Raw genomic sequence first — 12,242 nt, forward strand, 5'->3', positions numbered from 1 at the left:
CCTGTAGAGCTACAGGCTACACCATACTTTCCTCTCCTATACTTCTTTGCTAGCTTGCATTGCCTCTCTCATCATGTGATAACTGATAAGAAAAGAAGGGAAGGAAAAGGAAAAGGAACCGTACGTTAGAGGGGAAGGGTGAAAAAGTGATTTCAGAGAATATAAAATTGAGAAATCGTAGGTGGAAGGGAAGAGGAAAGGGTTGAAAAGAGCTTTAACAGCATCGGTTATCCCCAGAGGCCGAACAGAACTAAGCTTAGTTCTTCGACACTTATGGGTTTGGTTTAATTTATTAAAACTTCAAAACTTTTTCGCAGAGAAACAAAAAAACAAGTGCTTAAAAGTCTTAAACGTTTATTATATCCTCACAACAAACAGTGTCAAAAGAAAAGAGTTTGAGTCTTGTCTACGCCATTGGAGTCGTCCTTATTCTGAATGACCCCCCCCTCCTCTCCTTTCCCTCAAACACACCCATTACTATAAAAGAAGCCACACTTTCCCTCTCAAATAGCCACACCTCTTTGATTCCCTCTCTCACCCTTTTCTCCCCTCTTTACATCTCTTTCCATACTCTAATAATTTATCTATTGCTCTCCTTTTCTTCTTCTTCTTCTTCTTCTTGAGGCTCTTTGTCTAATATTCTCTTTGTGTAAAACTTTAATGGGTTATTACAACTATAAGAAGTGTGCATGAGTTTTTAGACTTTGAGCTAGAATTGCGCAGCTCCAATAGCTGGTGGAGACATTTTTGAGCCACAAGGCACATACATACATATACAGTCTTTTTTTGTTCCTTTTGAAGTTCTTGTGAGGTGCTTTCATAAGGGTATGGAGAAGCTTAGTTTTGTTAAGAATGGTGTGCTTAGATTGCCTCCTGGATTTAGGTTCCACCCAACAGATGAGGAGCTTGTTGTCCAGTACTTGAAGAGAAAGGTGTTTGCTTGCCCCTTGCCTGCTTCCATAATCCCTGAAGTCGATGTTTGCAAGTCTGATCCTTGGGATTTGCCAGGTTAGTTATCACGATGCATACACAGCAACCACTGAATTAAAGTTGAAATGGTATATTTATTGTAATTGTATCTTTGTAGCTAGGGTTCTTTGTAAAATTGTCAGTAGCAAAGGCATTTCTAAAGATAGATTTTCAATTAAAACCAAACTGCAATGTCATGTGGCTCACACTACTTGAGTAAACGAAGTTGCAAGAAAAATTACGAAGATAATTTCTACTCTGTTCTGATATATGGCGTTTGTGGGTTCAGGTGATTTGGAGCAAGAACGGTACTTTTTCAGCACCAGAGAAGCCAAATATCCCAATGGGAATCGATCCAACAGAGCCACAGGCTCTGGCTACTGGAAGGCAACTGGAATAGACAAGCAAATTGTGACTTCTAAGGGCCACCAAGTTGTGGGGATGAAGAAAACTCTGGTTTTTTACAGAGGAAAGCCCCCCCATGGCACTAGGACTGATTGGATCATGCATGAATACCGCCTTGCAAGCACTGAAACCACAGCCTGCAATACCCTGAAAAATAAAAATTCAACTCAGGTAGAGGTTTTACTGGGTACATTTTCTTTTCTACCAAGCTATTTAAAAATCAGATCTTTAAAACCCATTTCCACTAAAATTCATCTCTCTGTTCCTGCAAAGTACAATTCCTGAAAAAGAAAAAACCTTGAGCACGTTTAACCACTTGAATACATTATTGTTGCTAACTCTGTTCATGCTTGCGGGTCAAATTGATCATTTCTGTCGAATTTTCTGCAGGGCCCTGTTGTGGTGCCAATGGAAAATTGGGTTCTATGCCGCATATTTTTGAAGAAGAGAGGCACAAAAAATGAGGAGGAAAACATTCAAGTTGGCAATGATAATAGACTGCCCAAACTCAGGGCCACTGAGCCTGTTTTCTATGATTTCATGACAAAGGAGAAGACAACTGATTTGAATCTAGCTCCTTCCTCTTCATCCTCAGGATCCAGTGGAATCACAGAGGAGGTGTCCTGTAATGAATCAGATGATCACGAAGAGAGTAGTAGTTGCAATAGTTTTCCTTACGTTAGAAGAAAACCATAGCTAGAATGGCCCTCTTAATTAGTCTTTAGTTCTTGTATCCGTATTTAGGGGTTCTGGCTTCTCAACCAGAATAGTCATCTTAAGCAATCTAATGCTTGTGTCTTTCGGTTTCGTCTCTCTCATCTGTGAGTGTATGGCTATAACAGGAAGGGGAATCACAAGAAAAGAAAAGAAAAACAAACCCGGCATTAACTGTTACCAGTAATGTAGAGAGGAAGTATGGATGTCAAGTTGTCAACAAAGGGTATATCACATATCGATATGTAATCAATCCCAAAATTTCAATGCTAGTGATATTTCTCCTCTTTTGCAAATGGAAATGTTTCTTCAAACATGTTTAAGCAGCAATTTTACGCTACTCCATTAACCGTGCAGAGCTGATTCTTTGTCTAAAAGGCAAATGATTTTCAATGGAATAAATTTCAAAGTTATAGACAAGGAAAGGAAAGAGAGAGCATCTATATCTTATCAGAGTGGACTTTGTAAAAAGAAAATCCTTTCGCATGAGCATCAGAATATAAGAATAAGAGTAGGATTTTTGCAAGAATATCACCTCCACACCACACGAGGTTCCTCTCTCCCTCGTGGGAAAGGCAAAATTACTTGGCAGAACCAAATTCCTTGAAGCTATATCAAAATGGATCGAATCTCCAAGGATTCTGAACCTGTTAATTTCAGGGTTTTTTTAAAAAAAATAGCACACTGAACTTAAAAGTTTTTATATAATAACACTGTTTGAAAAAAAACTTGACGAAATAACACACTTTAACCTTATTAAGTTTCAAAAACACGACATTTAGTAAATATCACTATTAAGAAGCACGACATGTCTAAATGTCATGCTTTTAAAGCGAGACATCAATTAAAATTTAAACTCTCTCATATTAAAGAATACACAAACCAAATACTTTTATTTTTTCTTTGAAACAACCAAAAATCAAACTTATCATAGTTTCTAAACATCCTCTGATGTTTTTGTGTTCAAATCATTAAAGATATGATGTATGTATGTAATTATAAGTTAAATTGTTATATAGTATGAGTTCACTATTTATTGTCGTACACACAAGAGGATGAGACTATATGAGTGGATTCAGCCATATATGTTCAAGACAAGTTTTTTGTATATTGTTTGTCTAGACTATATGAGTGGTTTTGCTTGGACTGCTTATTGATGGATGGGCAATCATATCTACTAGCGTTCGTAGATGGATTGCATTATGCGAGCGATCATTTGGATTGACACCCCCTCTTTCTGAATTGAAAAGGGTAGCATACGTTTTAAATGGATTAAGAAGATATTTATGACATCACAAGATGATGCTGACGACAAGGTCTAGTTGATGTACAAATTAAATTATGATTTGAATGATATTTTAATGTGTTAATTATTTGCTAAGTTTGCATGAATTATTATGATAATCTTAATGTGTTATGTAGGTATGTCGGAACATATATATTACATCTGTTTGGCAGTATATTATTCACGAACCTTAAGGGAGATATGTGCCATTAATTTATTTGACGCTTCTGGATGATTTTCACGCCATCCCTATATATAGTTGGAGATCTGTTGTCTTGACATGCTTATACAAGCATCTATATCTTGCATGCAAAAAGAGGATCAGACAAGTTAGGGGATGTTTGCTACTTCTTCAGGTATGAATTGAAAAATGAGATTATAACTATTTACATTTAAAATAGTTGTTGTTAACAATAAATAATCAACTCGTTTTTCTTTAATAATAGTTATGGTCTTGGGAGCATCTTCATGTTGGTCGACCCAGATACTCAGATTGTTGCTTATGATTGTCCAAACTATTGGGGTTACACTATATCTCCCACTATGATGCAGGTATTGCAAAGTTATTTTGCAATATTGATGCAAATTTAAATTGTTTAATTGTAACTTTTAAAAATACAATTAAACTGATATATTTGTAATTCTAGGTGATGTGCTGGTAGAATATTTGAAAATAATCCAACACATGTATTAAGATTTTATCAGAGCGAGCTAATTGGGCACCATGCTATCCAAGTATTTTTTTTAACCATTTGTTAAATAAAAAACTTGACTTCACTAAATTGTATCTGTTTAGTATTTAGGAAACTTATATTTTAAAGGTAATGTGGACGCCTTACTCGAATGAAAGATTTGTGGTTGCCCTAGCTATTTGCACTATCGGAATGGACATATAGACATCAATGGTTTCGCTAATATTTTTTCAAAATGGTCGAGCTACATTGCCCATATCGGGTAATGCATCAGTTTTATTATAGACAACACATTCCATTTGACACCAATATGAGTAATGCTTTGTGCGCCATAACTCATTGGGTAAAAATGATGATTACAACTGGTTAAGCCACCACGTAGCTTATGTGTCGATGTGGGATGCACGGATGAATGAGATATTTACAAAGATGCATCTTGTTATTACATATGAGAAGTATTTGATTTGGTATATAATTATCACATATCATGTCATTACTCTGGGTCTCGAGGAGGTTCCTCCACCGGGATACATGCAGTATAAGCAACATGTCTAATGCATTCAAAATATCGTAAGTAATCTAATTTCTTTTATAATTAATATATGTTAAACTTTGAGTTTTATGTATTGATATTTTAATTTAACATTAATGTTTTATTATTATTAGGTTGGTTTCATAATACGAAAGGATCTAGAGGCCGCATCGGTGCTTCGTAATATTGATAAAGAAAACAAGTTGCACCTATACGTTCTAGTGGTTCAATATTTGTTGCACTGGACTTGAGATCTTTAGAGAAAGATTAACTCTTAATGATGTCATGGCAAAGGACAAGACCCCTCAGTCAGGTGTAGGAATTGGATCCAACTGTGCTATTGATGAGACCGAATCATCTAATAGACGACATATACATAGATAAATTAGTTATGTTTATATATTTTAGGATTTTAATTACTTGGAATATTGTGTTATTAAAGTATTTTAGATTCATTTTGTATGTAAATATGTTTTCTTAATTTTGCATTACTAAGGCTACCTTTAATTATAAAATATGAGAATTTATTTGTCAAAGTTTCTTGTTAGTATGTCAATTCATTATTTATTTGCATTTTGTATGCTAATTTTTCAATTTATTAAGCACCAGAAAAAAAAAATCTTGTCATACACTGCAATCAATATCTTTTGAAAACTGGGATGCAACATTGTCCAAGGAAACAGACATTCTTGAAATTTTTCTACGACATTTGCTGTAATTTGTCATATCCTCACCAACTACACGAGAAACAAAGTAGGTTTGTTGGTGTTGGGAAACAGGGTTAACTAAATTTTGAATTTATAAGACCAGTAGGTGAAAGTACAGAGACTAAAAGCTCTATGGATTCTAGGGCAGTGGAAAAATTTGAAGTTCAGATGTGGTCCCAGGTCACCAAAAGCTAACCCTAAGAGCTTATTGAATTCATAATTGTGATTCCATTTACAGAAGTTAGTATGGATAATAAAGCAGACCCAGGTAAAGTCCAGCTGGGCAGCAATACACCTCTCAACACAGGTTCATAAACTCAAATCCTCCTCCCAAGCCATCAAATTAAGGTTCCCTGTAGATGAATTTGCTGGACAATATAGAACAGTTTTTGAACAACGAGATTCTCCTGCTATTTCCAGCCACGCAGCCACTCTGATTTGCTTGCTAGCCCTGTGATGTGTATTATACCTGTAACGATCCTCAATCAAAAAGGCTGTTTCGTACACGTCATGCATGCACAGGCCAAAGACCTGGTTACAGTTGACTCGATTACTTAAAAAACAAATACAGCCTCTGAAACGATAATAGCCATCCAATCCTTGTCGATAACACACTCATGCCATTGTAAAATATGGAGCAAGACAAATCATGAGAGGTAGGTTGTCATAGCACACACAAATTGATATCATAGATGCCTAAATGGGTGGGCCAGAGACACTCCAAATGAGCGACAGGTGGACACCGGACAGACAAAGGACGGCATTATGTGCCATAACAGGGAGAGGAAGGGAGAAACAATGCTTAGTTAAATAATTAGAGAGCTAAGCAAGAAAAATCTAAAAAATAAGCCGACCAGAGTTTCTTGTGACAATGGTTCAGCATCATCTAAGGCTGTTGGAGTCCTTCACGTCACTTTTTCTATGTATATTTTATTTTCGAGAGAGAGGGAGGGGAGGCTGGATTGGGTTGTGGAGTGCTGACTTGGGCTTCAAATTGTCAATCACGTGGGGAGCCCGTCATGGTAGACCACACACCAAAAGGCTCCACTTTTGTAGCGTCATCACCAGATTAGGTCAATCACACAGAGAAAGAAACCTTGCCCATCCTAGAAAAATACAATACAACGAGGGCAAGGGTGTCTCTATCACAGATGGGCAGTTATGACATTTTAAAAACACAATACCTTGCAGACAAGGAATGTGGTTTTATCAAATTATGTGTTTTGACCACTTCCAAGAACCAACCACTTAATGCTGTTTGCTTGGACCGGTTTAAGTTTAGAGAGGTTGCTTGGTATCTCTGCAACAAGGACGTACACCTGCTATATTTTAGCCACCATCAAGCAATGTGGTCTGATCGTATATGAATCTACCCTGAGAAATATGAACATGCGATGGGGTCCCTTGTCATAAATGAAGGGCCTGTTGCCCCTCCCAGCCACACCAACCAGCAGCTGTCTGTGCCTGTCGAGGATGAGCCATGTATCATTTCAAACCTCCACAGTTAATATATAGAGGGATCCAGAGCTAACAAGTTTAAACATCCCCGTTTGAAATTACCTAAGGAATTTAAGCTGATGCTATTTAGTTAAGTTGCTATATATACCTCTACAACACGGCAACTGGGTCACGAACAGCTCATACCCAGCGGTTAAAGAAATCAGCATTCTTAACTGCTCTGAGTAGATACTGAATTTTCTAGACAGCTGAGACTAATGGTCGATGATATTTCAGGCTGTTGCCTGATAGATAGGTTGCTCCATGGTCCATGCATTAAAAGCTCAAAATGCTGAGATCATTCACGGATAAGAGCATGGGATTGCATCAGCCATAAAGTAAAAGATTCTTTACGAGGAGTGGCAACATAGGCAGCCACAAAGTACAGATACTTCACGACGAGTAGCAGCGGTAACACGTTCCAGCATCTGTAACAGCATTAAAATGTCAAGATCTTAAATTTCTAGCCATATAAATCAGCTGTCATGTATGTAAACGACATAAAAGTACGTGTTGGATTGATTTTATGATCAATTTTCACAGAGCTAATGTGAGTTGAGTGTAAATGCAAATTAACTTAAATAGAATGAGATGAAGAATCTCCTTGATTTCTCAGAGTTAAAATGACATTACAAGTGGAATTCAAAACTTTATTCCAATATGTTTGATGTCAAAATCAGCGCTCTGGCCTACACAAGGGGGACTCCAAGGGAGTTTTCATTTTCTTGGCTTTCGTGCTTACATATTATACGGACCACAACATCTCATAGCAGGATCGGTATTATCCACCCTAATGCTAATCCAAGGGCCAAATATTCTCCAAGAAAAATCATTTAAGATTCCATCAAGCTTTCAAATTTAAAAGGGACTTGGGATGAAATACTAGCAACATGTATTTAGAAAGCAACTACCATTTGCAAATTTCTAATCCAAACAATGGTATGAAAACAATACAGTAATACGTACAAACAAGTAAAGTTTGAGGTGTCAATTGGCAATATAGAAAGCTCTTTTCACCATCTATTAGAGGTTTTGCATTGTTACCACACACACACACACACAACCTTGTCATGACTTGCAATCAGAAGAAACATTGACTAAGTTTACACACCGGCTCAGCGCTCAAGGTAAATGATATGAGCAGTGCAATAGCATACAAGTAAATATGCAACCTCATGTCGCATTGTTTAATGTTCACATCATTTTCAACCAGTTTTACAGTCTCTTTGGGTCATTGAAGTTCCACAGAGAGAGTTGACAGGATTTCTTACAAGATTTTGCTTGCATTTAGTTGAATGAATAAAACTGTAATGGTACAAACATTCGTAATTCCTTACAGTATAAGGATCGACATGGCGTTATAGTTACCCAGCAAAAATGAAGCCAGAAATCACAAGATCCTTTCGGATTTGAGTTGCATTCTTACTTGTTTATCAAGTGAAATTTCGCTACTTCTGCAGTCACTTTCACCAACTCCACCGGCACCAATGACCAAAGTTTATGGAGCTTTTGCAGTACATGCCTTAAAAAAAAATGAAGTCCAAATATGGGCATGAAAATACATTAAAAAACACAGAATTGGGCTACGCTATATACAAGGCAAAAGGTGCACGAGGGTGATTACTCAGTAAGCAAAGCAGCACATAAAACATAATAACTTGAACAGGCACCTTCAACCACCGCAGTGCTTCCTGTGAGAAAAAAATAGAATTTAAATACAAATCAACCAGAGCACACGGATAAGTTGAAAAGATGGTCTGATCATGTACAATGCAGACATAAAAAAATACATCAATACGAGAAAGCAATCAGTTCAAAGAGTTGGAGTGACAAAATAGGAGAGGAATGCCAAAAATAGCTTGGATTGAAGAAAAATAAGAAAATTCCGATCACAACAGAAAGTTTGATGCTGCACAGAACAACGTGGAGAACAAGGATCTAATAGCTAGTTAGAGACTGTAATTTGATTGATTGGAGTTGAGTTAAATGGATTCGTGAACAAATAATGAAGTGCTTGATGCAAGTATAATGCAGGGGCACTGTTGCATTACAGCAGGCTAGTCAATTCTTATTCATGTCAGTATTTACTAAAACTAAACACAACCCCCATAATTAAGGGCTTAATGCTGAAACACCAATAACAGATCTGTTAAAGCTTCGATCAATGAGATTTATCGAAGCAATTACATTTCAGATGTAATATTAGCTTCCTAGTCTCAGCTATTTCCGTCGAGTCAAACCATGAAGCGAGAAACAGAACTTCTTGCATTGCTGATTCACATTGATCCTCGAACTCAGGAGGTCCAGTAGATGATAGGCAGTCACAATGTGCAGAGCATGCTCCATGCATAATTGTGGTGAATTCCGAAACAAATGAAAATAAGATTTGAGTTGAGTAGCATTCTTGCCTCATTTCTCAAAGCAATACTTGATTTAAACTGCAAGAAAGAAAATACAGTACAACCACATAAACTCTTCTCCGCATTTTGAACAGTTGCTAAGTAGATTAGTGGGAGTTTCAACAAAATTTGAGTTTTTTAAAAAAAAAATTATTATTATTTTTATGATTTTAAATTGTTTTGATATGCTGATGTAAAAAATAAATTTTTAAATGAAAAACATTTTAAAAAATAACTTTTATCACACTTCCAAACACCTTTTAGATTAATTATTTAAAATGAATTAGATCTAGAAATTTTTTTTATAAATTTATAATGGTTTATCTGATTTTTAATCCAAGTAACATGGTGTGGATAAGAGAAAACTATTCTCCATATCTTAACAAACATACAATTGGCATTGCCATTGCCATAGAAATCAACCTCTTCACTTGTTTGATCAATATGAAACACCAAAACTTAAATAAGTTGCTCATGTCAAATCCCTATTTTAGTCAGAAAAATGAAAAAAAAAAAATTCATCCCAAATAAACGAAACTTCACATGGATGTTTCTGTCAGGTGGATTCGATCAATTAGGTTATTAAATTAAGGAAGCAAGTGATGATTAATCCACGGATAAACACAATAAACTAGCAAAGGAAATTATGAGGTAAGGCACAGGCACCTGAATCTTTCTCCTTCGCCATATATATTCTCGAGTGCTCTCTCTCTCTCTCCCCATCTCCCTCGCATCCATCTGAGTCTATAATAGCTTACAAATAGTGGGCCGTATAAGTTTTTGCAAGTCGTCTGCTCTTTATATTATATGCTGGGCCCTGGAGCCTGCAATTAGCACTTCAGCCCTTTCAATTAGATTAAGAAACAAAACTTCTTCTTAATTAGACGCTTATCGTTATCATGTTCCTCGTCTAAACACCAAATAAAATACTATACTATATAAATGGAAGTTACTGCATTATTGGTCACACATGTCATCTCCTGTAAAAAGAAACAAGACGGGGGTTTAATCATTTATGCAAAATTCCTAATCATGTTTACATTTCTAACACTATCAACAGCGTTAAAAAACATAATAATAGACACATCTCATCCCTAAAGCCACCATTGACAGCCACAAAACAGCCTCTCAAAACGCACCCAAAATAGCAAAAAACGGCACCCATAACAACCATAGATACACTAATAACAATCCAACAAAAAAAAAAACACTACCTTTCACAACCAAAATAGCCACCAACAACCATTAAAAAAGCCACTAACAATCACCGACGGACCACTCGAAACCACCCTGAACTACCACCAAAACTGATCCACAATAGCCCACTAAGTATTATCTTGATTTTCTGAACATCAATTGCCAATAGAGTTGAGGCAAAAAAAAAATATTTATATATATATATAGGCAATGTCTTTTTTAAAAAAAAAACAAGTACAAAAACATTTTAAAAAAATTAACTTAAAGCTAAAAAAATTCAAAAATTTTCAAAAATACAATTAAAACACAACACCAAACAGAATCAAACAGTACCAAACAGGACGCAGGACTATTACTACATAAATCAGCATCAGTACACCTTGACGAGCAAAAGCAGGCCATTTGTCACCAGTTGTAGCTGCCCGCGTGTGTACCACTTTTGTAAGCGTTATCATTTTCTGGGACCTTTATCGTCCATGAACTCCAATGCACGGCTTAATCTGGTCCCATTCGTTTATCATTATTGATAATAAAGAGAGCAATCCTCGCCCCCCACGGTCCAATCTTCCCAGATAATGCAATTGAGATGGAGGAGAGTGAGGTATAATCGGAAGGGAGGGTGTGAGTGAGAGACGCGAGATTTTCAAGTGGCAGAGAAGGAAGGTTTCAGACGCTCGCCAGCGTTGCACCACCAAAACTTGCAAAAGTTCTGATGGTGCCACGCTGTGTGCGTCTAAAATCTCTTAACTCCTTGGTTTTCTTCATATAATTAATGCCGATTGAAGGGATATATTCAAGCATCCAAACCTGGATTGGAAGAAAATTGGTGAAGAGCTGAGATACGTTAGCTTTTTCATTTTCTTTTTCTTTTTTAAGAAATTTAAATCCCCGCCATGTAATCTTTATAATCGCACGATGGTTTCTTGTTTTGTTCAATTACCTGCTTCCTTCTTTTGAACATTTTCTCTTTGCATTGTTCTTCTTCTTATTTCATGCATTTCCAGTTGAAGGACACTGGAGTGAAGCCAATAACTATAGTACTGTTTATCATTGCTATTTGTTTTTTTTTCTTCCAAACTTCATCCTAATTCTCCAGCTTATTTAAATCTTGGTTATGGTAATTGGAATAGTTATAGCATTGTTCATCTGCTTGTCATTGTTATAGTTCTTTGCATTCTATCGTCCTTGTTCTTTTATGCATGTATCAAGTAATTAATTTGACTCTAGTCTCGGGTTTCAATTTTGGCAGAACAAATTATATGAACATGAGTAATTTTTTAGCCAAACCACCCTCCCTTTGACGCCCCAATTCAATCTGTGAAGTAACATTTGTTATCTAGTTCTTTTTCGTTATGAATTGTTACATTACATGACTAGTTCTACATGATCTAAAACAGCTTAATTGGTTAATATAGGTTATGTTTGATATGATTTTAGTAAATTAATTTAAATTGTTTTTCTAACTTTATAAATATGTTTTTTAGATATAACTTTTTTCAAAATAATTAATATTAAATCAATTCTAAAAGACAAAAATGTCTTTAATTACCCCGTAATTAAAAAAAAAAGAAAAAAAATCAAAAGGCCTTGAACCTATATATTTTTTTTTTTCTAGAGGCATGCTTGTCAATTTAGTGTGCATGGTTAAATTAAAGATATCTATATCCTTTTTTTTTTTGCTATTTTTATAATTTTTTTGAATCGACAGCTATTAGATCATTTTATAGTGTTTTAAAAGACAAAAAAGTTTAATTATATTATGGGATAATCCTTTAATAATTAATGCGCCGCATAAAAAATCAAAATACAATTAATGTTTTTGGAAAAGACAAAAGTATTGCAGTG

At 35.8% G+C, this 12,242-nt stretch overlaps 1 protein-coding gene and 1 long non-coding RNA gene across 4 annotated transcripts; one reads left to right on the forward strand and one right to left on the reverse strand.

Moving 5' to 3' along the window:
- The first annotated feature begins 222 nt into the window (after positions 1-222).
- Positions 223-2,384, forward strand: LOC7482804 (NAC domain-containing protein 83). Its single transcript, XM_002297824.4, has 3 exons — positions 223-1,008; positions 1,259-1,545; positions 1,765-2,384. Exons 1-3 carry the CDS (start codon positions 828-830, stop codon positions 2,068-2,070), a joined length of 774 nt encoding a protein of 257 aa, XP_002297860.1. The 5' UTR covers positions 223-827; the 3' UTR covers positions 2,071-2,384.
- A 2,858-nt stretch (positions 2,385-5,242) lies between these two features.
- LOC112323495 (uncharacterized) lies at positions 5,243-9,965 on the reverse strand. Of its 3 annotated transcripts, none has more exons than XR_002976925.2 (5): positions 9,867-9,965; positions 8,989-9,239; positions 8,426-8,492; positions 8,228-8,323; positions 5,243-7,229 (listed from the first exon to the last, which is right to left on the reverse strand). It is a non-coding gene; the product is annotated as an uncharacterized LOC112323495 (long non-coding RNA). The 3 variants fall into 3 exon arrangements; XR_002976927.2 differs by having other exon boundaries at positions 5,243-6,768; positions 6,911-7,229; positions 8,228-8,492; XR_002976923.2 differs by having other exon boundaries at positions 8,228-8,492.
- Between the last annotated feature and the right edge of the window lie 2,277 nt (positions 9,966-12,242).

The sequence above is a fragment of the Populus trichocarpa genome, chromosome 1 (assembly GCF_000002775.5).
Source record: "Populus trichocarpa isolate Nisqually-1 chromosome 1, P.trichocarpa_v4.1, whole genome shotgun sequence".
Lineage (NCBI taxonomy): Eukaryota > Viridiplantae > Streptophyta > Magnoliopsida > Malpighiales > Salicaceae > Populus > Populus trichocarpa.

Bases quoted from the DNA above. Each gene is read 5' to 3' on its own strand.
- LOC7482804 (XM_002297824.4), top strand. From the start codon at position 828: ATGGAGAAGCTTAGTTTTGTTAAGAATGGTGTGCTTAGATTGCCTCCT. The intron at 1,009-1,258 runs GTTAGTTATCAC...TTGTGGGTTCAG, and splicing joins TGATCCTTGGGATTTGCCAG to GTGATTTGGAGCAAGAACGG. The intron at 1,546-1,764 runs GTAGAGGTTTTA...AATTTTCTGCAG, and splicing joins AAAATAAAAATTCAACTCAG to GGCCCTGTTGTGGTGCCAAT.